The 25,279-nt window shown below is 42.8% G+C and overlaps 3 protein-coding genes across 4 annotated transcripts; 1 reads left to right on the top strand and 2 right to left on the bottom strand.

Annotated features, from left to right (window-relative positions):
• Positions 1–603: 603 nt before the first annotated feature.
• parp16 (poly (ADP-ribose) polymerase family, member 16) lies at positions 604–5,012 on the bottom strand. The gene is made up of 7 exons (XM_080504674.1): positions 4,819–5,012; positions 3,470–3,666; positions 2,144–2,281; positions 1,828–2,034; positions 1,571–1,742; positions 1,353–1,497; positions 604–1,241 (listed from the first exon to the last, which is right to left on the bottom strand). The coding sequence occupies exons 2-7, from the start codon at positions 3,656–3,658 to the stop codon at positions 1,106–1,108; spliced, it is 987 nt and encodes a 328-aa protein (XP_080360800.1). The 5' UTR covers positions 3,659–3,666; positions 4,819–5,012; the 3' UTR covers positions 604–1,105.
• A 1,163-nt stretch (positions 5,013–6,175) lies between these two features.
• scamp5a (secretory carrier membrane protein 5a) lies at positions 6,176–9,737 on the top strand (the record flags this gene model as incomplete). Its single annotated transcript, XM_080505564.1, has 6 exons — positions 6,176–6,295; positions 6,945–7,101; positions 8,302–8,458; positions 8,580–8,681; positions 9,311–9,428; positions 9,549–9,737. 6 exons carry the CDS (start codon positions 6,176–6,178, stop codon positions 9,735–9,737), a joined length of 843 nt encoding a protein of 280 aa, XP_080361690.1.
• Positions 9,738–14,727: 4,990 nt separating this feature from the next.
• Positions 14,728–25,272, bottom strand: LOC308136353 (ubiquitin-conjugating enzyme E2 Q2-like). Of its 2 annotated transcripts, XM_080504672.1 has the most exons (14): positions 25,228–25,272; positions 24,856–25,117; positions 20,874–20,978; positions 20,298–20,420; positions 20,167–20,223; positions 19,924–20,076; positions 19,714–19,798; positions 19,545–19,605; positions 19,363–19,453; positions 19,209–19,267; positions 18,634–18,682; positions 17,773–17,868; positions 17,588–17,654; positions 14,728–17,208 (listed from the first exon to the last, which is right to left on the bottom strand). In XM_080504672.1, exons 2-14 carry the CDS (start codon positions 25,012–25,014, stop codon positions 17,177–17,179), a joined length of 1,137 nt encoding a protein of 378 aa, XP_080360798.1. In that variant the 5' UTR covers positions 25,015–25,117; positions 25,228–25,272; the 3' UTR covers positions 14,728–17,176. The 2 variants fall into 2 exon arrangements, with proteins under 2 accessions (XP_080360798.1, XP_080360797.1); XM_080504671.1 differs by having other exon boundaries at positions 24,856–25,266.
• Between the last annotated feature and the right edge of the window lie 7 nt (positions 25,273–25,279).

Here is a 25,279-nt window from a genome sequence, read left to right as displayed (position 1 = left end):
TGGAAAAAGCATGAACACTACTTTTGTCCAACAGTGTTGCCCTTCATTCCAGAGTCTATTAGAATAGTTACAAAATTACACAGTAATTACATAATGTATGCTATCAGTGGAACAAGACCATATTTTGCTTATGTAATCTGCATACAAAATAGGCCTGCCAAAGTAAAAAAAACAAACCTTCAAAAGTACTTTTATTCCTCAATAAATTTGAAATCAAAAAGAAATCAGATCATTATGGGATATTGTGCATAAAACTATGAGGGAAAGAACTAAAATGAACCCATTGTGGATTAAGGTAATAATGAAATGTGGGGAAAAAGTGAATACTTTCCCAGAGAGCCATGTAAAAAAACCACCCAGACTCATTTTAGACCAATTCAACCTCAAATGTAATTCTTTTGGCTGCAGAACACTGAGTGTGGCGAGAAAAAAACCCCAGACTAATTCTCATGAGCATATAACTGTAAATGTGCAGGAGTGACTAAGAACTGCAGCACATAGATTTCCAACACGAGGACGAGAATAAAAGCTTCAAGAAAAATACCCTCAAAATTCCACTTGTCTTCGTCATCGGAAACACGAAAGAAAAGATACAGATTTGAAAGGAATCATTTATTGTGGAGCTCAGGGACGTAAACAAGTTCACACCGTCAATGTTTGCAATTAGAAAGGAACTAAAAGGTACAAAAAACCAAAAAAACCCACCACAGGCATCGGGGTGCTTGTTCAAAGTGACTCTACTCATTGTGATTCTTCAAATAAGATGATTGAAAAGCTCTCCTAATTTTCCAAGAAGTCCTCCGTTTCCTTGACAGAAAAACCAGCCAGAGACAGAAATCAGCGATAAGACAGAAAAGCTTCGTACACATTTTAAATCAAATTATTACACAAAAGTATCCCGCCTGCTTAAAGGAAAATTAAAAAGGAATTTTTAGAGCAACAGTAATTAAAACGAGCTGTACAGAAAGAAAAAAAAAAGATCTACAGTAGAAAGAAAACAGTATAAAGGTGCATAAAAGGTTTAGACTTTGCCTCCGGTCCCAGTGATCAGGAAGGCACTGCGGGATCCAAACGTCCAGGCGGTCAAGTCCTGCTGCAGCCGCCGTCACCTGAACAGTCGGTTCCAGAACGACACGAAGCTGCTGGAGTTCAAGGCACCGATGAAGACGAGCAGCAGAAGGTAGAGACTCATCATGACGGCAAAGTGGTGTCTGAGGAGCCACGAGCTGCGGTGGGAATGTCTGACGAAGAAAGACGAAAGACGAGTTACTTCAGACAAATCACACAAAGGCTTGTGAACCGAGTCCGTCGCCACGACGTCTCCCCCGGCACTTCCTGCCAGACTCTCTCACCTGGACAGGTGCTTCCTCTGAGAGTAAACGAGCAGGTACTTGACTCTCAGCAGCTGATTGTTGGTGACGACGAAGTACTTCTGCGGGACGTCGCCTCCTTCGCTGTTCTTCGCTCGCGAGCGCTGGCGATCGATGATTTCGGAGTCTGTGAACGGAGGATCAAGCGTTGACTTGAACAGTATTTCGACGCCTGTGTTTCCAGACCGAACCACACTCACCTTTTTTCTTCACCTGGCACTTCACGTCCGGATGGTCGATGATTTCGCACAAGGCGACGCAGCTCAACAGCGGACCCAGGAGACTCTCTCTCCAGCCGCTGCTGTGGGGGCTGTAGAGGACCGCCATGCTGAGGTCACTGGTCAGGTAAGTCCCCTCTCCAAACACAGAGTTCTGGAATGAAAAAAAAAAAAAAAAAGTACCTTTCAAGTCTCTCCAGGTCACCATACAAACCCAGCTTTTAGTATTTCTCCCTGACCTTGTTGAGGTGACAGTGCAGCCCGTTGTGAATGATGGAGTGAAAGTTCTCCAGGCGGCTGCCGTGGAACGCGTAGAAGACGTCTCGCCCTTCTCTCGTCTTCTCAAACCTGGCGTTCATCTGATCGGAGTACTCCAGCTCAAACAGGAAGTCCGGCACCGGAGCAGAGACCCCTTCATCTTCCGTCAGGCCACAGAGCTTGACATACTAGGTGGGGGGGGGGGGAGATTTAAAAAAGCAGTTGACTGTAAACAAACACAAATCACAAAAGTGAAGCACCGGGACTTTCGTGCATTGGTCCTCGCAGCGAACGTACTTCGTCCTTCTGTAGTGTCTTCACGGCAAAGCTCTTTGAAGAGAGGATCCAGTGTGCGAGGGCCAGGTGATGGTCACCTTCTCCAGGCCGTAGTCTCACCAACTCCCTCACCCTTGGCAGCGAGTTCACATCGCCTAACTACAGAAAATATACATGTTTTTTTTAACCATCCTGTCAGCATCTCTCTTTCCCCTTTCTACTGTGAGCACTACTCATGTTTGACAACCAGGGGACAAAAAGCTTGAGAAAGTTGGAGAAAGACATTTTGGGAAGTTTGCATGAAGGCCAATGAAAATTCTGATGACAAATGTTTTGGTTTTATCATCAGAAAAATTAACAAAATTGGTTATTAAACGTTCATAGTGTCGACCTGGTTTAGTGATTTATGCAATGACACGTAGCAGACGGAACATAAAAACACAACATAAATGGGATATTGCATTGGCTTCCTATTGGGGGATGGACTGGAATGTCATTCTGCTTTGTCAGTAATGAGCCCAGCTGCTCTTTTTTCCTGCGTGAAAGCATGAAACAAAACATGTTGATATTTGAAAAACCATAGTACTTGGTACACAGGAAATATCCTGAAAGTCAACAAAACAAATAAAACCCATTTATTAGAGATTGTAGTCGTGGAGATGTGCAAACTAATTGCTCAAAAAATTTAAAATAGAAAAGAAAACTCACCAAAAAACCTATCATGACAAATATTAATATGGATTATAACAGAAAATATATAGAATAGAATTGTATTTATATAGCACCTTTCGCAGACGTGAGTCGTATCCTTGTGAATATTATGATCACCAGTTGCTTAGTGCTGCTGAGGCTCAATATATATATATATATATATATATATATACACACACACACATTTTTATATATACCCTGAAAATGTCTGCCTTTCAAACTTAGAGTAACATTACTGATACATATAGTAATTTAAAGTAAATCACCAGCAAATGAGTTGCGTGTCAATTTCAATCCCAAGTCTGATGCTTTGTTTGAAGAACCTTTACCATTTCTCATAATCTAAATATAATATTAACACTAGATTTTATTTTGGAGATATTTAACTACTTCACCTGCAACTTAAACAGAGATATTTAGAATTTGGAGTGTCAAGGTTGCTATTAACTGACACAAGTTCAAATTCAACGGCGCATTACTGCCACCATGTGTATGGATATCATAATATCAAACTTAATTATTCCTGAACTGTGGTCAAAAAAGATCAATTTCTAAAGATATCTAAAATTAGCACACTTTAACTTTTACTATTTAAACTTGGCGACCACCAGAGAGAGTCTCCATTGAAGCTCTTACCAGCTCCTCGAACTCCTTATGGTCACTGCTGATGTATCGAGGAGGGAAAGGTCTGAGCAAAGAGTCTCTCTTGTAGCTCTGTGCAGCGGCGACAAACAGGCTGCAGCGGAGGTCTGCTGCGACGGGGTCTCTGTGCAGGCAGGAGCACACCAGCTCTCTGACAGCGTCAGGTGGCAGCGGCGGCTGCATTCCCAGCACTGCGGAGCAAAGAGGGAGCAAACCAAAGAGCAACTTGTGCTAGATAAACCTCTCAGGACAATCCAGCAGCTGGCAGAAGTATCAGAGGATATATGTCTGTTATTTCCATCACAGATTATTGTGCAGATTCATGTGCATTCATGTTAATTTTCAAGCTTCGGATGACTAAATGTGTTTGTAATCCAGCAACGCATGATATTTAATTTACGGTCATGTAGGACAACACCAGTGTTGTAGAATTTCCACAGATCATAAGGCTTGCAGAATATTGATTAACCTCTTGATTCAGCAAGGGATTGCTCTGAATTTCAATTTAAAAATATAGCAAGTTTTTCCCTCATAATATTTTATCAGTATGTTTATTTCACTTTTAATGCACATTATTGGAGGGGAACTTCAGATGGGAGCAGGAACCGGTGCAATCTGGGGGTCAGGGGTTAATAATTGTCCTTTAGAATATAATGCTATTTATTCAATTAAACCACACAGTATGTATTTGGGTGAAAAGTCAACTAAAAAAACTAAAAGCTGACAGGTAAGTCCCCTCTCCAAACAATATCGATAAAAGTCAAAATCAATGTAAACAAAATTGGCATTTACCTACAAATGACAATTGTACGTGAGACAAAGCACGCATGAGGATTAGTGGTGGGGTGCTTTAAAGCCCTGGGAGTCCAATTAAATAAAAAATAACATGCAAGAGAATTCACACAATAAATATTAGATTTTACATGCGTTCTGGAAACATGTCCTTTGCTTTTGTGTCTGATGTTGTACACGTGAACCTGGTTAATCATGTTAAACACATTCACCTGGATGCGAAGGTATATAGGCATTAGTTGACTGGACAGCTGGAATCGGTCACTGTGGTTACAATGGCTGTAATTACTGAAGATTCCAGTAATTGTTCCGTTGATGTTTTATTCGCGAGTAAAGACTGTTAACAAAGTTGTTTCTCTAACTCGCCCAGCAGTTACCACAGCTAACGTTAGCTAAGCTACTACAAGTAAACATCTGCTCTGTGTTTTTTTAATAGCAAATAATTTGCTGCTCGACGACTGAGTTCCCGGAGACGTTAGGACTGCAACACAGTAATTGTTCACGCTTGTTTGACAGACATGTGTCCAAAGAGTAATTTATTATCGCCTTACCTTGAGTCGGACTCAACTCATAGCACTGCAACACACGGCTAGTAGCTTTAGCTTCTGGATGAGATGCGTTCTAATGCAGAGAACATTACTATACTTCCGGTGTGCAACACGACAGACAAATCAGAAAATAGAAAACAAGTGAGGACGGTTATGGTTTAAAAAAAAGTAGGCTGTTTGTTTTTTCTTAAAAAATATATTTATAGTATTTCTTCAAAATGCTTTTTCTGACAGTAGACGTGGAACCGCAGGAACGACAAAAAAAACGAGGGGACTTGAAAGCAGCATCGGTCACTGTGTCGCTCTAACGTCTGAGCGCCACCTGCTGTTTAAAAGCTGAAACACGCGAAATCACAGATTGAAGTCAGGTGGCGTTTGCAAATAATTTAACAAACTTCTATAAAGTCACAGATCTTTTGAATTAATTCATTACCAGTTGTCCTTTATCCTATTTAAAAAAAAAATATATATATATATATATAGCCTATATCTCTACTGTCTCTTTGATCCAATATATGTTTTATCCCATTCGTTTCTAATTTCCATCCAATATTGAAGATGGCTCTTTTGATTTTGCAATACGAAATGAAAAACAAGAAACGTGGTCACTTCCTGCGATTGCAAAGTGCAGCACTGATGTGCAGCATCTGTGTTGTGGTTGGTTTATCGACGTGAAATAATGTTTGTATCAAATTGACTTTCAGCACTGTGGACAGCATCGATGATGGGCGGGGCTTAGTAGATTTTTTTTTCTTCCGCCTGCTGATTGGTCGGTTCAGGCCAGCAACAAATCCCGTGTTCTCGTCGGGGTCCTGCCCGGCGGGTACAACCCAACTGGGGGGGGGGGCAGTGCGTGCGTAAAGAGAAGACCTGACGTCACGTGACCGCCTCTTACTCCCGAGCTCATCCTTTGAGGAATAACGCCACATAATTGTCTGCTCCGGCGCCGGATGTGTCTGTTTTCATGTAGATGAGTCATAGGATGCCATTTAAACGACTGTAGTTCTCACGCGCGGACTGAACTGGAGGTGAGGTAAGGCGCTGCCATCGCCGCTTTTTTTCTTCTTCTTCTCTCTCTCTCTCTCTCTCTCTCCCTCCCTTTCTCCTCCATTCATTACGATCCAGTGAAAAGAGGCGGGTGGAGATGCATTAGCATGAACAGGAACTCTGGCTTGCAATAAGAACCTGAATATATGTGGGCTCTGCTGGTTAATGTGCGGAGTTTGTCCCTTGGCGTCCGGATGGAGAGAGAGAGAGAGAGAGAGAGAGAGAGAGAGAGAGAGAGGGAGGCAGCAGCGGCGGCGGCGGTGCGCCGTGGCGCACAGGCTGAAGGACGCCTCTCCATCGCCCTGCGATCACGATGTACCGCGTCCGCGCTGCAGCCTCGTCGACAGGAGCACACGTCTGCGATCGCCTTGACAGTCCTCAAGCATTAAAATCCACCGCGATCGGCCCGTGTCCGAGCGTGCTGGAGACCGCTGTACGCATTCCCCCGGCAAGATGCCCTTCATACTCCTCCATACGTCCACCATGAGCTGCACCGCCACACTGGCTCACAAACAGCGAAATGGAGTGGAGAGCGCTTGATTTTTTTTTTTTTTAGCTAACAGGGCCAGGCCATGAGCAAAAGATAATCAAACGTGTATTTGTAAACTGTAAAGGCCTCCAGCACGCCTCTTTTTGCGTCTATATGCTTAAGGGATGGGGACAGGGCCACACGCCTTGCACAGCTGTGAGATGATCCTAAAAAAAACAACAAAAAAACCCCACAAAAAAAACAATCTCCCGGCCCCTGACGATGCTCTGGGATGGGTGGTTCCACTAACGGGTCTGGGTACCACCTCTCCTACAAACCATTACCAGGCTGTGAAGGGTTCTATGTACTGATCCACCGGAAGGCCTGTGGAGGGTTTTGGCCTGTTGCTTACAAGACGAGCAGTATTAAGATGCTGCACCCTTGTAATACAGCTCCTTTCTTTGCAGTTTGGTTTTCAAAGGCAGCCCAGATTGACAGTCTGTGACCTGTTTGCAAGTGGGGAACAACACTGAGCGGTAATCATGGCAGGTGAGCTCTCCCCCACTTTTCACCCTGAGTCCTTAATGCTGTTGATTTAATTTCTTTTTAATAGGTAGTACAAGCCATCGACTTCTGTTTCCGTTCCCCAGAAAACAACTTTCCTCCCCTGCCTCGGTTCATCCCCCTGAAGCCGTGTTTTTACCAAGACTTCAATGAGATCCCAGACCAACGTCGCACCATGTGCAAGAGGCTCTACTACCTATGGATCTGTAAGTTTGCCCGCAGAAAATGTTTTGAGTGGTGGCACTGTAGTAAATATCACCGTTTCTCTTTCTGTGCCGAGCGTACGACCATTTGTGTCACCATTTGTGGTGCGGCTGCTGTTAGTGCTATGGCATGGTCTTTGTGCCACGTCACTTTGTTTTGCCCAAAATATTATGAGATGCAGACATCATAGACGACCAGAGGTCCGGATTGACTGGTCTTACAGCATTTAATATTGTCTTCTGCACATTTTATGCAGGTTAAGAAATATTGGAGCAGTTGAAACAAGTTTTGGAGCACATTATTGTAGTGCTTATTTATTTAAGTACTGGTAACCTTATGTTAACAAATATAAAACACTAGATTTAATTTTTTATACATGGAATAGATATATAGACACATATGCTTATAACTCAAATGTTTGTGTATTGCAGAGTACCACCTCAGTCTAGACTAGTGGCTTCCAGAGTTTGCAGCAGCATAAAAAAGTCTTTTTTTTTCTCTCAGCATTGTTCTTTTTTCTTTTGTGCCAGAAGATTAAGCTTCAGTGCAACAGTAGAAGTGTAACAGTTCCAACTGTTGTGGATCATATTAAAGACCAGATATTTGAAATGAGCACGAGAGGAATTGTGTTTTGTGGATATAAACATGTGTGAACATCAAAATCCTCCTCGTGGCGTATCGAGTTCAGTTTTGATATTTATTATGTGAGACCCAGCACTGAATCCCAGTGGCTGCAAGAAGGGCTTAAGACATAAAACTAGCCGAGTCTACAATAACGTGTTGTGGTGACTTGTGTCTAAAAGGAACATCATTATCAGTCAGTAAAATCAACATGAGTTATAATCTGAAGTTAGGAAGGATTTGGGGACTTTGTTGGTGTTTGAAGTCATTATCGTCGAGTGAGCATCATGATTTTCCTTTGCTTTCCATGGAAACGCTTCAGTTTGAATACAAGAACGTAAGTCTGGTGTGAACATAGTTTAGCCGTCACATGATATTTAGCAACTAGAAAGTAGAGAGTTTTGTCTGTTGGCAACCTTTAATGACATTACATTATTATCATTTGTTCAAGGAACCTAGAAATGACTGTGTTGTATTTGGTGCTAGATAAATAAAGTTGAATTGAGTTGAATTCTCATCATGACGTGGCTTGTGTGATACGTTGGGGGTCACACCGACTGCTTTCTCTCTGGCGCGGACAGTGAACAGTGCGACGCTAGCCGTCAATCTGATCGGCTGTCTGGCCTGGATGTGTGGCGGTGGCGGAGCGACCAACTTCGGCATGGCCATCCTGTGGCTCATCCTCTTCACCCCGTGTTCGTACGTGTGCTGGTTCAGGCCCATCTACAAGGCTTTCAAGTGAGTGTGCTTCCCTTCAAGCAGACACACACACACACACACACACACACACACAGTTCCTCACCGCCGTTCAGCTGAGTCAGGTCATTTCTGATGCGCCTTGTTTTTCTCCCCGTTGCAGGACTGACAGCTCCTTCAACTTCATGGCTTTCTTCTTCGTCTTCATGGCCCAGGTGGTGATCAGCATCATCCAGACTGTTGGCATTCCAGGTTGGGGAGTGTGGTAAGAGCTTTGAGTGGTCTGTTGACACACGGCTGGACTGCAGCTACAGAAACATACTTCTGTCTAATACATTCCCAATGTTGTTTCACGGCGTCTTGAAAAAACAAACTATCACAGTTTAATTGCCATCACCCACCTGGTCGGTGAAGAGAAGTTGCTATTTTTACATTAAGACTACTTGAACATTTTTTTTGTTTTATAAAAGTAAAACACCCAATAGAAAGGAACACAACTGTTCATAACTAACACAACTTAATGCTCATGTTTATGTCCCTTTTTCTGGACGTTGAAACAAGGACATGTTTCCACAAATCACTTGATGACATTATAAAGCTACATTTTTAGTAGCTACAGTGGTGTACGAGCCCAAACACCTCTGGGAAAGACGCAATATGACTTTGGGGGACTTTAGGGGAAAGCTTTGTATTGAAACTCTGTTTATGTGCGAGTACGTCGAATAGAATGTATTATCATTGATTTGGAACAAATTTGAATAAATACACCCAAATCTATGGGAATAAATAATTAGATAAGGCTTGAAGCCGGTGCAAACACACTGTTTTCGGGTGAAGTCTATTTATTTAATGTGTGTGACTCTTTGTGCCCTCCCCCCTCCCACCCTCCCCCAGTGGCTGGCTGGCTACCATCACCTTCTTCAGCACCAACGTGGGCTCGGCCGTGGTCATGCTGATTCCCACCATCATGTTCACTGCTGTGGCCGTGCTCTCATTCATCGCCCTCACAAAGGTGAGCTGAAAAAGCGACCCGGGTGTTCCTCGTGTCGCCACTTTGATTTGCAGCGGTTGGTCGTTCCATTTCCTGTGTTACGTACTGACGACAGGATGCCTCGTCAATCCCCCCCCCCAGGTTCACAACTTCTACCGCGGCAGTGGCGGCAGCCTGGGCAAAGCCCAGGAGGAGTGGGCCACGGGGGCCTGGAAGAACCCGCACGTCCAGCAGGCGGCCCAGCAGGCGGCCATGGGCGCAGCGCAGGGGGCCGTGCAGCAGAACCAGTACTCGGCAGCTCCCACCTACAACTACGACGACCCGATGTAGGACAGACGTGGGGGTGGGGGGGGGCAGGCGGCGGAGTGGGAGAGCTAAAAAAAGGGATCAATTGAGAGCAGAATTCAGAATTAGGTGCCCTGCATTAAAACACTGTACAAGCTGAATTCAAACCGAACAAAAGTCATGTGTTAGATGGAAATGTACATTTACCGTAGTTTGACACGCGTGGGATTCCTTGGTTTCACTCAGTTCACGTTTCAATCGGCATCGGCGGTTCTCCAACAACTGTTGTTGGTGTTGTTTTGTGCTGTTCAGTTTTGGCTGGTTTGTGTGAATGTCGCTTTCAGAAACACGTGTTAATACTGTATCTCAAACCACTCAAACCAATCCCCTCCGCTTCGTGGGTTTAGTTATTAAAGCTCATCTGTCTTCTTTCAGGTACTGTAACAGCTTAACTGTAAAGGGTGTTTACTTTTTTAGCCTTACAGGTCACCAAATGCTAAAATATGTTTTATATTTGCTGTTTTGCTCTCTCACATATTTAAAACGTCAAGACCCCACCCCCCACCCCCCCTCCATCTGTGAGACAGTTTGACAGTTTCATCCAAATTAATGTTTTTACTTTCTGTCTTCACACAAGCAGCAGGATTTGTAGTACATGCAAAACCATATTTGTCTTTTCCAAATATGCAACACATTCCAACATCTTTAACCCACTAACATTTTTTGTTTTATTTTATTTTCACACCAAACTAAATTTTTGAAAGGTTTTGTCCGTGAAGTGGACACATTGAAACCAAATCAGCGTGTCGCTTGTTGAATTTTGATGCTGCTGCAAGACAAGTTAACAGCAAAATATACAAGATGTGTTAACCAATAAATAGAAGAGGAATTTAAGATTTGTCCACAGCTCAATCTGACATGTGCTGAAACCTCTCCTTGACATGATGATGGAACCTTTACCACTCGGCAAGAAAGCAAGTATTGTCAAACTGCTTTTTTTCTTACAGACTTGGCCAAATTTGTACTTTGTTCCCTATGATCCATTTGCTTTGCTTTTTTTGTTGTTGTTTATTATTTATTTTTTAATTTTGTGGCCAGAAACCTACAATCAGCATTTAAAACTTTAAATATTTGTATTTTTGGTTTTGGTGACCTGTTTTTTTTTGTCCTTTCTTGAGTGATGTTTCATTTTAAATGGTCTTTTTTACATTCTCAGGAAAGATGTGACAGCTGTTTATAAATGTTACCTGTGAAGCCCTCAGAAAGCCGACACGTCAGGCTTTTGTCTACTTTATTTGACCCATTTGTGACGTTTTGTATTTTATCATGAACATTCTGGTTCTGGTTGAGTGAAATAGATGTGTTTTTGTTTGTTTGTTTGTTTTGTTTTTTTTAATGTCAAGGTAAAGCACACGCACAATTTGAAGATTGCATTTTATTGGATAAACATTCCAAATCAGCGGTTGTACAGGTCAAAAGTAGATACCAAAACAGGTTGGACATACAGTAAATACTAGTAATACTTGTTGTAGGTGCTCATAATATTGTATGCAGTGATGGATGTCACCCCCACCCCCCCACCCTTTTTTTTTTTTGGCAAATTCTCCCACTTACCCCTTCATGTAAACGCTTGAAATGACAACTTGTTTCTGAAGTTCTGGATTTCAGGCCTTAGTCTGTCATTTTGTGACTGTTGGTGTTAAATCCATGACTTGGTGTATTACGATACTTGTATAAAAGAAAATAGAATATCAAATTCAAGGCGATTATTTCTTTATGAAGTCAACCTTTAACCGCAAGGACATTTGTGTGTTGCCCCGATGTGGGTCCAGTGACAGAAACGTGTGTCGTGTCGATTTCACTTGCAAAGGACTTGGGCCTCGCGTCACGTCGATTCCTCTTGGAGGCACTTATTTAACGTTCATTAGATGGTTATTACAGTAAAAAAAAAAACAGTATTAGACTTGAAACAGATGTGAAGATTCGTATGCTCGTTATTTCAAAATGTGACTCGTCTTGTCTGATTGTGATGACGTGGTATTCAATAGGCTGTTGTTTTACTTTTTACTTTTTGTACCCAAACCTTATTTGTTTTAGCGTATTTGGGATGACGTGTGGATGAGTCTGAAGCACATGTTTGTTGCGTCTTTCTTTCTTTTTTTTTTATTTATGTTTTTGTCCTTTTTTTTTTCTTCTTCTTCTAAAATGTAACAAATGTTTGCGCCTGGATACATGCTGACATCAGTGCAAACTAAATTCACAGCGGAGCAATACTAACATAAATACTGTATATTAAAACAGTCGAGTTACTTAAAACTAAACTAATCACACTTTATTAATCGCTCTGGGGGAAATTTCTGTTTCCGCGTCGACTCGTCCTATTTCGAGGACGCGGCGCCTCGTGGCGTCACTGGGAGGCCCGTCCACAAGCTTGGAAACCACGAGTGTGATTCTTACGACTGCATTACATTTTCACCAGCAGATGCAAATGCAGTAGTGACGGAAGTATAACCCTGTCAGTGGAGACGAACACCTTCTCATCTGTTCGTAAATGCACAGCTGATCATTTCTGTTGAGTTTGAGCGTTTTTTTGCACACCAGTGACAGACATTGCTCCTTCTCTCCCTCTCGCTGTAATCAGCGCCGATTGTGAATTTTTGGGGCGGAGCTAAAACTTGTACCAAATGTACATAGCGCACATGTCGTGTTGAGAATGGAAATTGCGGCCGTGTCGTTAAGAGTTGCTGTGCATCGGACAGATGATACTTTGCAATTCATGTCGCTGTATCAAAGCTTCTGGAAGCCATCCCCCATTCCCTGCCCCACATGTACCGTATGTTGTTTGAAATGTATTATCATGTACTATATCATAGCTAGATATGAATATATAATTACTTAAAGGTGAGGTCAGTATTTGCCATGGGTACACACATCCAAACGGGAGCGTGCTCTGATCGGTGAATGAGGGGAGCTGTGTCTCCATGAGTGATGTAAATGAGGAATACATTTTTTTTGTGTATTACTTTTGTATTATTTGGTCTTACCCTAATAGATATTAAACAGTTCTTGTTGCATCCTGTCTCGTGATTTGATGAGTTTGCACACAGGTCCTCCTATACATACCCGCCATGAATTTCTTGAGCGTTTCAGCTTCAGAGGATCTTCTGCCGCCTCGGTTGCCCCGTTGTCATTCCACCCCGCCTTTACTTTATCTACTCATTTTTTCCACACTTCCACATTCCTCACTCTCATTTACACACATGTACCACGTCTGGTCTTTATTCCTCTTCCTCTTTGATGGGGAACGCCACCTCTACAGGATCTTTTCTCCTACATTACTGTATGATATCTACGAATCTGGTGATTTAAAAAAAAAAAAAAAAGTTGCCATTTTAATCCTAATTCATGACATGTTTTTGGATAGTCCCATCAAGTAGGAGTAACACGTTATACACACAACCACTCCATTATTTGTTCAAATACTTGTGAATACAAATCAGAATATCACATTATATCAAATCAATGTATTTAGGCACATGGTCAAGATGAGCTGTTGAAGTTCAAACAAAGCATGGGAATGGGGAAGGAAGATGATTTAAGTGAGTTTGAATGTGGCCTGGCTGCTGGGGCCAGATGGGCTGGTCAGAGTGCTTCACAAACTGCTGATTTATTAGGATTTTCAGGCACGGCCATCTGTAGGGTTTACAGGGAGTGATAAAAAAAACCCCAAAGAAAATCCAGTGAAACACAGTCCTCTCTGTGAAAAGACCTCATTGATGCCGGAGGTATAAAGGAGAGTGGCCGGAGTGGTTGTGAGTTAATAGAAAGGCAAAAGTAACAACTAGTAGAAGACCATGTTTGATCACATTTCATAAAATATGGATGAAAATCTGTGAGGAACGTGTTCAGCACCTCTTCCAGCAAGAATAATAGTTGATGGGTAGATGATAAAAGGGATCCAACCCATTACTGGAAAGCGCTAATGTTTTGTCCACTGTGTGTGGATTGAAGCATCTCATCAGTGGATCTTCACATTTACTATTTTCCCTTTTGAAAATACTCTTTATTGGCAGCCCACCTGACTTTTAAACAAATAAACAAGTTTGTTTCTTTTTTCCTTCCAACTAAATTAAAGTTATTCATTTGAGTCTGGCCTTCACACTGTAAATACAACTTTATCTTTTTAAGACAATTCACCTTTCACCTGTACCCTTTGTGAGCTCTTTCGCTTCTAAGGACAGACTGAAGATTTGTGGGTAAAACAAGACATTTTTTTGCCAAAAGTCTATGTGGCATTTGTGATTTACCCCCCCTTCTAATGGCGGTTTGGCCTCCTCTCTATTCATTTTTATACTGGAGTGATTCATTTTTAATAAATATTGCAAAATGAAATATACATTTCTAAATATAGTAGGAGGAAAAACTAACAAAATTAAAACAATTGTTCCTTGGAATTTACTTTAAAGTGTATTTGAGACTCAGGTTTAAAACTTTCATGTGAGGTATTGGGTCTCGTGTTAAATTGTGTTTATTTGCAGACTCAGCTGATATTTCAAACTTCATTTGAAGTGAAATGTCAATGAAAGGAGTTTCTACTGGTAAATGGAACAAATGGGAACAATTTTCATTTATATATATATTTTTTTTTTATATATATGGCTACAAAGCACTGACTCAGCTATTTTTCACAATCTTAACTTTATTCCCCTGATAAGATTTATACCATTTAAAATCTACATTTGCTTAAGTCTAATTTTAAGTGAGTTTGACTCCATCATTCTCAATGATGCTGTCAAACAAAGATCAAAATACACCTTAGTCTTAAATATTCAGAAGGACTTGTTAAAAATGTAATTAATATTTAAAATCATCTCATCATAGGTTTAACTTGATCAATGTTTTCCCCAATTGAGAAGCAAAGCAATACCCTTCATTTTAATATCTATTACTCCAGAATATTACTTTAAAAGATTTTACATAATTTTAAAATAAAAAAAATCTACAATGAAGGTGCATTACAGTGAAACCTACAAAATAATCTTAAAATTCTTTATTCATAAACTTGATGCAAGTTTACAAATTGCTGTACACGGTCAAAATTTTGTCAAATGAAAAAAAACAAAACAAAAAGTGAGCCAACAGTCAGACCCGATCTGTCCCGTTTTGTTGGTGCCAGAAAATAAACGGAAATAAATGAAACCTTTTTCAACACACGGTCCTGTTAAGAGAAGCGTCCAAGTCCGATCCCCACAGTGCGACCGTCACAGTCCGTCAGCGTCTCCTACTACGACCAGAGTTCTGCTTGTCTTGAGGGGAGGCTCTGTGGCCTTCAACATCCAAAAAAAAAAAGTTTGTGGTGCAACGTCTCTGTGCCGCTGCGCGGCAGTCCGTCAAGAGGCCCGGACACGTGTTGACCAGGAGATTTGATCAGCCCTCCCGTCACAGACACATCAGACAGGAGAATTATAATAATGATGATAAAAAAAAAAAATTCCTGATATGAAAATCTCACAACATACATCAGATGTAACCCCTCACCAGGCACGTTGTTGCCAGCTGTGCAAGCTTTTTTTTTTTTTTTTTAAATCAGGCCAATTTCAAACCATGAAAACCTCCAAAACACAGCGGTGGGAACTGTTGTGCCACTGCAATCCTGCACTCTTAATGCAATGGTCTGAAACTTTGCATTGCTTCAATGACAAATGAAACGAGACAAAAAAAAAAAAAAAAAAAAACATGACCCATTTTGTAAAGCTCATTTTGCTTTGCTTTCTGACATCACACCAGTGTGAGCGAGCCAAACTGTCAAGCAGTACAGAGCTCGTATTTAAACCCCCAACAACTTCCCCCGCAGCTCAACGTGCAGATCCCCTTCCTATTGTATTGTTACCTGAGTTGCTATTCAAACGGACTCTTGCAGACAGTGTTAACGTAGAACTGCAAAAGAGCCAACTGACCGGTAGATACAGTGTGTGTGTGTGTGTGTGTGTGTGTGTGTGTGTGTGTGTGTGTGTCCTGTGGGATGGCGGTGCAGCAGCACTCATTGCGTGCTGCAGTGTATTGCATGGTGAAGGTTAAAATGTGGTTTTGATACAGGTGCCGCAATATTTGTGGTTGAGCTTAAAAGAAAAAAAAGAAAAATTACTACTAAAAGATGCTTCTCCAAAAAAAAAAAAACCGAATCCCTAGAACACTTGTGCTGAAGAGAAGCCCTACGTATCAGAACTGTGAGGACAAGAGGACGAATGCAGCTGCAGTGAAGTAACAGAACTGCAGTTTCAAATGGACTGCTACTTGACTTTTATTTTGGGAAAAAAAAACTGTGAATGTGTTCGTTAAAATGAGCAGAAGGATAAAAGATCATCCCTAATAAATCTACCCCCCCCCCCCCCCCCCCCAACAAGCCCCACCCACCTCTCAGTGAAGCCAATCAGAACAGTTTCTGCTTAACAAAGTGACCGCGATCAAATTTAAACAAGTTTCCAATAACTGTGGCCGAGACGCAGCTTCTGTACAACATGCTGTGGACTTTTGCACACGACTGGGGCTTCGGCGTTACACCGACCATCGACCTCGGCGGCTTTTACAAGAGAGGCCGACAGCTCCTGTTTATCAGGACATAAGGCAGGAAAGAAACACCCTTTTAAACCTCAACACTTGGCCTATTAAAAAAAAAAAAACACGTCCAAACACTGCGGTTCTTCATATAGTCTTGTTAACCAAAAGGAACACAACATGCAGGTTTGCGAGATGTTGCACATCCGCTGGCCGTGTTTGCGTTCCCGCTGCTTTGTTCGGCAGCGACGGCTGATCCCAGCTCGTTTACGTCGCAGGGTTTTTAGGACTCAGCTCGGCCGAGTAATCCTCCGGAAGAACTACAAGATACCGAGTAGCACTCAATTGTCATCAGTTTCCAAAAATACCAAATAGTCTCATTTATTGTCCAGGATTAAAAAAAAACAAACAAACAAACTGCCGAATAAAGTTTCTAAAACAATATTTGCATTTATGTACCAGTTAAATCTAAAAATAACCCAAAGTGGCAAGAGAGGAACCAAATCAGTCAACAAAAAAAAACAGATACCATTGAGTTTCCACGCCAAGAGCTTCAGTTATAAATCATTGAAAGAGGGTGGAGGTGACGGTGGAGACCACTTTGTCAAAGCAGCTAAAGAGAGAGCGGCTCCCCACAGTTAAAGGGAGGAAAGTGTTTGTTGTTTTCCAAAGGGTGTAATTAGAAAACCCGGACTGATGATATCTTCACTGAAACACTAAAAAGGGAGGGTGGGGGTGGGGGGGGGGCAGAGAGTAATGAAGTCTTTCCTGGAGCGCGACGGAGGAATAACTTGTCAGATGAGCCAACGAGATGGTTTTCGTGAGAACAGGTGAAACGTTCCCAGTCACATCGGGATGGGAAAGTATTCCGAGAGAAAACAAGATGACCCAAAGACGTGTTCCAAGTGCATAGTGGTCATCGTCACTCCTTATCCGTCCTCTTTCGGCGGCGTGTACCAGCCTGGAGGAACACAAACACAAAGCAGCTCGTCAAGTGTGCACGTTCCCATGCACACTGGAAATCTGATCACGCAATCATGTAAAACCCCTACAATCTCAATATCCGACCTGTTTTGCGGCCGTGGCATGCTCTGATTAGATAACTGCATCTATCTGATTAGGAAGAATGGAATTCACAATATAACCCCTCATCTTATTTATCTCCTTTTAAGGATTACATCACTACGCATGCATATATTAGTTACGACTAAAACAGCCAAACCAGCATTTCTGACATGCAAGTAAATGGCTAAAATGGCATTAAACACAATAAACTGATCACGTCCCAGTTATCGACTTTGGCTGTGTGTTCACTCAGTCATTCATGAGGACCGACTCACCGTTCTTTTCGTGAATCTGCACCAGGGATTTGTACGACTGTTGTGCTCTGGCAAGATTGTACTGGTTCTGAGAAACACGAGGCGCTCCATTAGATCAACAGGTACGGCTTCGTGTGCACAAGATATCGTTTCTAAAAAGCTGGAACTGGTAAATGTTGTTTGTTGACAAACATGACATTCGTTACCTTATTGGCTCCAAACTGCACCCTGGCTTTTCCTTTGACCAGAGTTGCATTTATCTGCATAATGACAGATTCTATGGAATAGGCACTGCTCCAGCCCTGACGACACACACACACAAACACACACACAATATGAGTCCCAATGCAATCATATTACAAACTAGAAGATCTCAGACGGGATTGTATGCCCCCGGCCCTCGCTGCTGACTAGCGCCCCCTCCATTTTGTGTTTTTTTAATCTAATTCTCATCTGCTCTGCCTGGACAATTCTTGGCGTTTTTTTTTTTTTTTTTTTTTGCAGAAATGGTTTGCCGGAACTTTAACAAAAGTAATCGCCCACTATTCCAGAATGTCCCCCACATCTTCTTGTGCTTTATGTGCATCTACTCGGGACGAGTTACACGCCAGGCGCCTGGGACGGCAGTCATTGCACCTTGCCACCTTAAAGCGGCAGGCACAGAGAATAAACCTCAATATCAGGGATATCAATGGAGCGCCTTTGAATTTTATCACAGGACACACCCAACGGCTGCCAAGTGACCAGTGTGCCGGACACCCCGATGCCTGAAAGGCCCCACAGCCTGTCCCGGTGGGTTGGCGAGCCTTCACAAAAACTCCGGTCACGACTTAGAAGGACACCGCCACTGAGACAGGTCAACTCATTCAACTGCTTTTGGAGATAAGACAGGGTTTCTATGTACACTCAGTGAGTCACAATTCATATTTGGGAATGCTGATGAGGCTCACCTTCGCACAAACAGACATAGTGGACCACAACCTGCAGGGACCAAATATTAAAGAAGAGCGACCGACTGGTGTCCGTGGAGGTCAAGCCTCCCCGCGTTCTATTCCGGGTGCACGTACCTGTTTTGTGAGAAGCTCCATGCACAAGGCTCCTCCTCCGAGAACATAACTGAAACCAGAAGGGTACCCATTAAAGAGAAACATTTCAAACCTTTTATTCTTTATCATTCTAGTTTATAAGTAATGCAATTAAAAAACACTGCATTTAAAATAAAAAAAAAAAAAAATATACAGTATCGTATAAGACGTTTTCTGCACTTGATGATTATTTTAAAGTAGCCTTATATTAAAAAAATTAAAGCCGCAATTTTGTGGGACATTCGTTGTGATGTCTTATATCCTCACAAGATTATGTGCCACATTGGTAGAGTTCCATTTGAATCATTTACAAGCAAGTCAAAATGTCACTTCTATTTTGACAATAAGTGAATTTCTCTCGGCTCTGATGAATGTCCTAGTTCTTTTAAAAGCGTTAACAATTACAATTAGCAGAAAACATGCTGCAGGCTCAATAACACGGTAATAACAAAGTCTGACACTCAGTCGCGCGCTGGATGAGACGTATCTTAACTGTGATGTTTACATTTGAAGACGACACACACAACCATTGCAGATCAAGCGCCACATACACTCACCCTCCGGAGAGCACAGGTGCGACAACCCGTACAAAAGGTGGATCAAAAGGAAAATTATCCTGTTATAATGAGAGAGAGAGGGAAAAAAAAACACAGTGAGAAACCTGCACATACCTAAAAAAAAAAAACATATAAACATCACGGCAGCACTCACTTTATAAGAGAAATCGAGAAGAATGTAGTCCACGCCTTCCTTTTCTTTTAAGACCTGCAAGTCGCTATGTAAGGGACTATCAGGGTCTACCCTGTAACAAAGAACGACGAGTCAAACCCGATAGAACACGCAACCATTTTTTTGCAAAATCCTCTCCCGGAAATATGGATGCGACAACTTACGTCCTTAACTTGACGTGCCACTCATAAAGGCTGTCACTGACTAGTTCGACTGAATAAATACCTGCGAGGTGGAGAAGACAGACACAAACTTTTACTTCTGTCGATGAGAAAAGATCAGACATTTAAAAAGTGTAGAGAGCGAGAGAGAGAGACGTGTCTGCCGGGTCACCTGTCTTGTAACTCTGTGACCTGTAGATCTCCCTGAGTTCCTTCATGAGGCGGTCTGAAGCTTGTACTGAGCCGGACACGGCCCCCTGTAACAGGAATTGCAGCTGCATCACACAGGTGGCGAAGCACCGAGAGATCACAGATCACAGCCCGACAGATGGGGGTGGGGGGGGGGGGGTTGGACATGTTGGTTTTTTCTGTGTGCACTCACATTCAAGTGATCTTGTCTCTGGGTTTTACGGATTTTCTCCAAAATGGCCAGGTTTTCTTTTTCGATCCCGTCGTCCTCCGACTTCTTTCCGTCTACCGGTTCCTCCTCTTTCATGTCATAATGGTCCAGGTCTTGGTCCAGGTCAATGTCCTGCTGCAACCGAGTCATAATGGCATTGTGACAATCGTACAACGGGTTGATGAGATGAATGTGCGAGTCTATTAGAAACACGTGCACAGGTACCTCTCCCATTTCTTCCTCCTCTTCCTCTTCAGATGTCACCTCATCTGAGGGCCCGTGCTGCGGCAGGGTGAAAGACTTTGAGCGACAAAGGGGACGCTGGGTTTTATTCACGTTTAGAGTGTGGTGCCTACCTTCCTCTCTTGGGTAATGGGGCCGGGAGGTAGGGGCTGATCCAGCATTTCTACATCTGGATGTTGAGGCAGGTTGTAAAGCCGACAGAGATCGCAAATGAGGCGCTTCAGCTGCTGAAGGAGCTGCGAGAGGCATGAATGGGTCACGTCAACGGTTGGAAACAAGCATTGAACCGCTGTGTGAGAGTGTCCGGTGCCGTCAATACTACAAGCCGACATCGGCGATCCCTGCTCAAGACATGCTGTAATCTGCCACGTTTTGATGAATTGACCGAGTCGGGTCAACAAATACAACAACTTGCGTTCACGCCTCAGTCTGACCGATCCCAACTCTGGAGCGAAGACATATTGGTAAAGCACCACCCCAAGTTCAATAAACACAGTAACCTCCACAGTAACCTCGCAGGGTAAAAATCAGTAAACTTCTTGTTTGTTTCTATGCTGATGTACAAAAGCATAAAAAAAAAAATAAATAAAAAAAATAAAGATTTCACGCCCCAAAGAACAACTAAACCATATGAGCTTTGTGAAAACAGATGTGGTAGTGCTGTGCTGGACTGCAGGAGGCCGACTTACCAAAGTGCTGCCTTTCCTCACATCCTCCAGGCGCTCCAACACTTCAGCCAGGCTCGGATCATCAGAGTCAACAAACCATATCGGCGCCGTTGATGGATACGATTCCTGGAAACAAAGTAAAGGCGTTAGCAGATACGTGTTGTGTGTTGAAGGCAGGACTGCTTGCAACTCATATTTGGACTTATAAAAGAGAATATGGCTGCTTGAGAGAAAAAAACCCAACAAAAACACACACGATACCAGTCTGAGCAATATTTTTTTCAGCTGCTTTCCTCATGTGATTTACATGTTAGAGGTTAAAGGCCTTGCAACAGTCATCTATCAGCAGTGGGATTCAAGTAAATCGCACTGTCCTGACCTGCAGGTCACCACTATACACGAGGCCAAAGGCTCATTTGTGCCCCACGAAAATAAATGCTTCATGTCGGTACAGATGCTATGATACTCCTTCACGAGGGGGCAGATCTGACTCAACAGTGCCTGGCAACATTTCTGAAGCAAACGTCGTGTTTAGAACAACAAACACACGGTGAGCAAGTGTAATAATGAAGAATAAAATGGAGGCAGCGTGAGTGAGGCCGTTAAATGCAATGTTTGGAAGCAAATAATTATTTTTCTTTGATACTACCAATAAGGCAGACTGGCATTTTCAACAGTTCAGGACATTCACTGGGTCATTTGATGACAGCTGAGCGACATCATGCATGACAGAGTGAGACTGTAGTCAAGAGCTTTCCTATTGCAGGATTCTGCCCATGTTTTGAGTGAAAAATAAGATAAAAACAAAAACAACAACACAAGCCCAAGAAAGCCGAGGAAAACAACAACAAAAAGTTAGATAAATGTCTTTTGGGCATACAAGGAGTAATGACGAAGCGCAGTACTTATTGATGTATGGTCAGAGGAATATCTAGTGGTTTTGCTTGTGGCCACTCAAAAAAAGTTTCATTGTTTTGTTATGTTATGCGTCGTTTATGGGCATGCGACACGGACTGAACACGAGCCAAAACCATCTTTATTCTCCCCGGCTTTCTCAAAAGAAAGATCCATCCACACATCACTATGAACAACAGGATGCCTGAGGGCCTGTAGCGCACATGCCGGGCCTTTAGGGGCGCCGTGGCTCACCAAATGCATCAAAAACACAGAAAAAGACAAGGAGAACATAGAAATAGAAAAGTAGACTCGTGCTCTTTGACTTCCACAAAACTCTGAATTAAATAGGGTCTAGGCTCCCGCTCCTTGAGAAATCCAGCATATTCTGCAATTGTTGTGGATATTAGGTGAAGTCGCAGACTGTAGTGGGGGGGGGGGGGGGGGGGGGGGGGGGCATGATATCCTAACCTCATAGCTGAACTGGCATTTTAGAGTTGTTTAAAAAAAACAACTGTTTTATTTCCTGGACTTTCCTGGTGTGACAACACTTAAGTAGGACAAATATTTGAATGAAGAAGATAAATCACCAGATTTGCCAATGAGTCTGCACAAACCTACAAATATAAAGCGTCAGACACAATATTACATGCAGGTAATTTTTTCTAAGCTTTATCTTTTAACATGGACATATCTGACATTGAACCGTGAGCGTTTACATTTTAACTATGGAATCTATTACGCTGGAGCAAACAAAGTCTTTGGGTTTCATAATGTGTACACAATCTGGACACACATGTACCGTTCCTGTGGATGTGGTTGAAACATTTCAACCACAGTTTGCTGCATTTATATTCACATTTGCATGAGACCTGAGATCTGATTACCTCTCATCCTCTCACACTGAGGTGACAAACTCATTTTACTTCAGGGCCAACAAACCAAATATAAATTCAAGTGGGCCAGGTCAGTTGAACAGCAGCATAAAAAAAAATCTAACTGCAGCAGTTCCCTTAGTTTAAGCACAAAGAAGTATAATCTCATTCTGAAAAGGTTTGAAATCTGCTGTAGCTAAAAACGCAAGAAAGTCTCCTGGGGTCAATGCTAGTGAAAGCCTGTTACTATTTCAGTTGCCTTTAGAATGCATGCTTTCATAAATTCACCCTCACAGTAATGTTTTTTTTTTTTTTAGGCCAATTCACTGCTGCATCATTTGGAAAGAAAACCATCCCACGTATAAAGCTTGTGTTCATGTCAGACATGTTTTTCCTTTCAGCCTGATCAAGTCAATACAGGGATGCAGACCGACTCTGCTCGGGTCTCGACGACACGGTCACCATTCAAGCGTGTCAACAGAAATGTCTGCCGCACCAGCAGCACACAGAAGTGGAACTGTGCATGCGTGTTTCTGCTGAGGAGGAGGAGGATGTGGTCAGGAGGATGTCAGGGAGGTTCATCATTTGTATTATCTGAAGCATGCAAACACAAAACAATCCTACGACGCTCAATGGTCCAGACCCTGAGGTTAAACACACATTAATGATGGAATGAGTCTGTCGTGAACTACAAGGACCAATTTCACTGACTTAAATAAGTTGCTCGCCCTCAACAGACGTAGTGGGAAACAGGGGAATAAACACGCGGATTTGTGAGGAAATAAACAATGCTATATATCAAGATGTTGGCACTCAACTACAATTAAAACCCACAGAGTACGCACGTGTCTTCAGACAGTACTTGAAGGCAGCGAGACACCTGGCGGTTCTAATGTGAACAGGTAAGCGGTTCCAGAGTGGGTGCAGCCACAGAAAAGGCATAGTCACCTTTATTGAGTGTGGGAATTTAAGGACCATCTGTCAGGGGTCTCCAACTCCGGTCCTCGAGGGTCCCTGTCCTGCATGTTTTAGTTCCCTCCCTGCTTCAGCATACCTGAATCTTATGATGATGTCATCACCAAGGTTGTGGAAAAAGCCCAATAACATTGTAACCAGGTGTGTTGCAACTGGGAGAGAGCTAAACCCTGCAGGACAGGGACCCTCAAGGACCGAGGCTGGAGACCCCTGGATTAGCTGACCTCGATGATGTCACTGGAGAAAAAAAAAATGTATGGTTCCAACCCATTCAACACCTTAAAAACAAGCAATTCTGAAGTGGACAGGAAGCCAATGAAGTGAGGCTAAAACTGGATATAATAATATAATACTGCAATGTAATATTTCTCTCAGTCATGTCACTAAAAAAATAAATAGCTATGTTTGGCATTTTACATCCATAACAGTCAAATGAAGGTTAGAGACTTTTCACAATGTGACTTCATTGTATTGTGATATTGTGGAAAATGCAAGTCGTAGTATTTGGGGTTAAATATTATTTTTCCAAGTACAACTCACACATACTTGTTAATGCTAAGAGTACACTCTTTAAATTGTTATTCGAGCACTTTGAAGACGATTTTTCACACCAAAAATATCTAATATGGAAAATGGCAACTAAATTTGTTGACCATAATTTAATCATTGTCTGGGGAAACGTGCGTTGACATTTCACACAGCTCAGTCTAATGGAATGTATTCTGTAAGGCTGCGAAGGAACCACTTATGGCCGAGTAGAATTTAAGGCAGTGTCACATAAGTTTGTACTATTTAACACCAACATGTAGGAACGAGCTGGGATCAGTCTATTTGCTGAAAAGGCAGGGGAAAAAACAAAAACAAAACACTGGTGTAAAACAGCCTGTATGGACAGAGGGAACAATTCATGAAACACAGCCCAACCGACGGGCCGGGGTGAGATCTCAATAAGGCCGAAGTGAAAGCAGACGCGGGTGGACGTTACTAAGTTGGCCGGAACGCAAACGGTAACGCAGTTATGTCGGCTAACAAAACGAGCTAGCGGGAACGATACTTTTCGGGTGACAGGCCAGCAGCAAAGCCACCGCAACGGACGCGAGCGAAACGACGCGTCGTCCACGTCCACCAAGTGGATTTAACACTCGTTTATTGCCCGTCGTGGTGGTTGGTGAACCGTTTAATTCTCGGTCTCGGCGTCTCGCTTCCAGTCGATAGTCGCGGTGGAGTTAGCTCGTGCGCAACGCCGGCCGCGGACTCACCGTGATGTTGCAGTGGATGATCAGCAGCTTCTCTCCAGTGACGTTGAACTGGCAGCTCAGCTCGTCGGGTTTCCAGTCTATTATTCTGAATCGCTCGTGATTCGGGTCAAATATCGACTCCAGAAACTTAAGTTCGGCCTTCAGCCCCGAAACCGACATCTTCTCCTCATCTCAAAGGCAGCAGGCCGCTGGCGGAGGGGAAGTTGGGGCGGAATGCGGCCGCGCGGTGCAGCGGAGGAGTCGGCTCGACGGATCTCGTCTCCTAGCGTGAGAACAACAACAAAGAGCTGGAGAGCCGGAGAGCTGCGAGCTGGCTTCAAATAAACCCAAATATACCAGATATGCTGCACACCCTCGGGGGGGATTTCAAACCTGTGACAGCACACTGCATCCACTGAACGTCACCCTCGCTATTTCTTCATTT

Source organism: Blennius ocellaris, assembly GCF_963422515.1.
Source record: "Blennius ocellaris genome assembly, chromosome: 11".
Classification (NCBI taxonomy): Eukaryota; Metazoa; Chordata; class Actinopteri; order Blenniiformes; family Blenniidae; genus Blennius; species Blennius ocellaris.
The sequence above is the reverse complement of the archived record's forward strand: the minus strand, read 5'-3'. Positions and strand labels throughout refer to the sequence as shown.